Source organism: Phalaenopsis equestris, unplaced genomic scaffold (genome assembly GCF_001263595.1).
Source record: "Phalaenopsis equestris unplaced genomic scaffold, ASM126359v1 Scaffold000147, whole genome shotgun sequence".
Lineage (NCBI taxonomy): Eukaryota > Viridiplantae > Streptophyta > Magnoliopsida > Asparagales > Orchidaceae > Phalaenopsis > Phalaenopsis equestris.
In genome coordinates this window covers 168,690-172,249 of record NW_018164589.1, presented here as the reverse complement: position 1 = coordinate 172,249, position 3,560 = coordinate 168,690, and the positions used below count along the sequence as shown (strand labels likewise).

The following is a 3,560-nucleotide window of genomic DNA, read 5'->3' as shown; positions in this document are numbered from 1 at the left end:
CCGCCAGCTCTGGGTATGCACCGGCGGCCGTCTCGCCGCTGAGCATCACGCAGTCGGTACCGTCAATGACAGCATTGGCTACATCCGTTGCTTCAGCTCGGGTGGGGCGTGGAGACTTGATCATAGATTCCAGCATTTGTGTTGCAGTAACAACCGGTTTTCCAAGAATGTTGCACTTAAATATCATTACTTTTTGTGCATAGAAAATCTTCTCTATTGGAATTTCCATTCCCAAATCTCCTCGTGCCACCATGAACGCATCTGTGTTCCTTAAAATATCATCAAAATTTGCCACACCTTCCTGGTTCTCGACCTGCAAGTAATGCAATATGTCATAACAAGAAAGAAAAGTATCAAAATGGTCGATTAATTGACTCTTTGTAAAGAGTCATTTTAGTCACAGATTTCATGAAAGTGTCTTTTTAGTCCTCAAAATTCTTTGATGGGGGCTAAAATAACCATTCACAAGACTATTTCAGCACAAACTAAAAGAATCCTGAGACTAAATTAGCACTTTTATGGATTTACACCATGTAAATAGTTAAGAGACTATTTGGGAACTTTCCTCTAACAGCAAATGTCAAAATTTAATGATAAAATATTCTATAACAGACCTTGGACATCAAGATGATTTGCTTCGCATGGTCTCCAAGAAGTTCCCTGACCTCAACAAGGTCGGAACCTTTGCGAACGAAGGACAAGGCGATTATGTTAATCTTGTTTGGAATGCCCCACTGTAAGATGTCTTCCTTGTCTTTCTCTGTAAGTGTAGGAAGATCAACAATCACTCCGGGGAGGTTGACATTCTTTCGCTCCCCGAGAATGGCTGAGTTCTCGCAGCGGCAACAAACCAAGCCCTTCTCTACATCACAGGATAGCACAGTGAAGGTGATGGTACCATCGGAGCACAATATTACACCACCTGGCTTCAAGTCCTGAGCTAACTTTTTGTAGCTAACGGATATCATGTTTTCATCGCCTTTAATGCTGTAGTCAGTAGTAATGGTAATCTCCTGACCCCCGTGAAGATGAATAGGTTTTCCATCTTTCAAAAATCCAGTTCTAATCTCTGGTCCCTGTAAAAGAAGGAAACTTTAGTCCCATATTCGATTGAAAGGAAGCAAAGGGAATTAATAAACTTTAGGCTTTCATCAACAATATGCAAATATCCCTTTGTTATTTTCTAAACAAAGCCTAAGAAAATCAGAAAAATGACGTTTTCGCATTCGTTGTCGTGTTATTGGTATATGTTATGGAAACAAATGATTATAGCTATGATTAACTATAATTACTTAATGAAATTAATTATAGTTAATAGTTATTATTTGCAAAAATAGAAAGGCTTAATTTTATTATTAAAGGTAGCGCAGCGAGTATAAAGTAGTTAGCATATATTCTCTTGCCGAAGAGGATTCCGAAACCACACAACAATTTAGAGATGATTTTTGAACTTGTGAACGATCATAGCTCTTACTGATCAATCTAGAACCGTAGCATGAACGAGAACAAGGATATAGTGGAAATGTGGAACAAGAAGGATAGACTTTGCGACGACAGCATATCAATGAGAATTTATTAGAAGAGCAGAGCTCGTCTTCTTCTATAAAGTAAAGTCTATATTTCTACTTAACTATATTAATCAGTATTGAAAAGTGTAGGTGTTCATGGGTGGCAGTAGCTTGGATTGGTAAAAATGTTTGAAAAATAAAATTTTTAGACAAGATTTCCATTTTATTCCTTTTAAAAAATGCTTTTAAAAATTAAGAAGATATCATTCTCTTCCTCAGCAAAAGGGGTAGAAATTAAATTTAAAATTAAAAGAAAAACAAAATCAAAATTTAAATTATGACTTGAATTTTAAACATTTTTATTGAAATTTATATTCGTGTTTATGTTATAATTTATATTAAATTAGCAAAATTGAATGTTATTAGTCTCTCTCTCTCTCTCTCTCTCTATATATATATATATTAATTAACTAAGTTTGTCATAGATTAAATTATTTATGAATTGAATTTATATATATATATATAAATTCAATTCATAAATAATTTAATCTATGACAAACTTAGTTAATTAATATATATATATAAGAAAAACTCCACCGTGGCAAAAGCCAAGGTGGCAAACTAGTTCATCTATTAAAAGGGCGATTTGGTCTCTTCATAAATTCGTTTAAAAAAATTAAGAAAAATAAAAAACAAGATGTTTTAAAATTTTGCCGCTTTGAAAACGAAAATTGAGGGGTGGGGGGGAGTTTGAATCCGATTCCCTTCCACATCATTAAGTTATGACTCGTAGCTCATTTCGCCCATACTTGATTGAATGAAAAACAACTGAAAAAATTGTGAAATTATCACAATCATCAAACCAGTAAAAACAAGTAGAGTTGCTGTTTTCATCGAATATTCAATCGCAAACAGAGATGGCGTATATTCGCTTAATCACGCAAAGCTTTTTAAGATCAAGTGCCGAAAACCGAAAAGTTTGGCATAATTTTCAGATCAAAAATATTTCTCCGCAACTCGATGATTTGTCCATAGAAAACAGATCAAGCACAGCGACGACAACCCTAGCCAAATTGAACGTTTAAGTCACTTGAAGATGAAATAAGGAACAGAACAAGCCTAATTGAACCAATCAACAATAGAGAAGAAGGCGGATCAGACGATATCTTGGATTTTCAGGGCAAATGAAGAAAGGGGAAGGAAGGCTACCTTGGTGTCGAGCATGACGGCACAAAGGATGCCGGTGTTTTCCATGGCTGTGCGGAGGTTTTGGAGGGTTTCATGGTGGTAGTCGTGGGATCCGTGGGAGAAATTGAATCGGGCGACGTTCATCCCGGCACGGAGGAGCTTTTCAAGCATCTCTACGGATCGAGAAGCCGGACCCAGAGTGCACACTATCTTCGTCTGCGGCCGCTGCCTCGCCGTTACCGATTCCATCACCAACTTTGCAACCGCGGCCATCGCTCCCTCCTTTCTTCTCCTTCTTCTTCGATGGAGCCTCTCACTGCTCTCCTCTCCTTTCTTCTCCCCCACTTCTTTATCGATCGATCTCGAATCTCTAGTGCTTTCAGAACAAAAAATGGTAATGGAAATCCACGAGTGATGGAAGTCAGGGGAGATCACGAATTTTATAGTGCGAAAGTGTACGGAAAAAGTGCTTGGTAAACAGGGGGAGACGACAAGAACTTCGCGTCGGTCGCCCGCTGGAACACATGAACGTAAATATGACATGCACGGAAAAATTAGTGGCATTTGTTTTTAGAAATTAATATGATGTATAAATGAAATTGTAAATATTTGTGTGTAAAATATATAAATAAATAAGAATTTAATGATATGTATTTGCATGCTCAAAAATGATATGCACGGATCTCGAGACAATAAAACGAGCTAAATAAATATGGCCTAGCGTATACTACTCATCGTCCCTTTGTAGCAATGTCACCACTGTAATTTTATTTTTGTCCTCATATCATCTACAAATATGAGGACTCTATCATGTATTAAGGGTTTTTGGTTTCTCTGTCATATATCACAAATCTTTAGTGAAAT

At 36.9% G+C, this 3,560-nt stretch overlaps 1 protein-coding gene across 1 annotated transcript in view; it reads right to left on the bottom strand.

The window, feature by feature from the left end:
* Positions 1-3,179, bottom strand: part of LOC110021809 (pyruvate kinase, cytosolic isozyme-like) — a 4,008-nt gene extending 829 nt beyond the window's left edge. Inside the window, exons 1-3 of the mRNA XM_020720465.1 lie at positions 2,718-3,179; positions 615-1,076; positions 8-313 (exon numbers count right to left, since the gene is read on the bottom strand). Coding sequence (XP_020576124.1) covers positions 8-313; positions 615-1,076; positions 2,718-2,969 — 1,020 coding nt within the window. The 5' untranslated portion in view covers positions 2,970-3,179. The remainder of the gene's footprint in view (positions 1-7; positions 314-614; positions 1,077-2,717) is intronic.
* Positions 3,180-3,560: the final 381 nt, after the last annotated feature.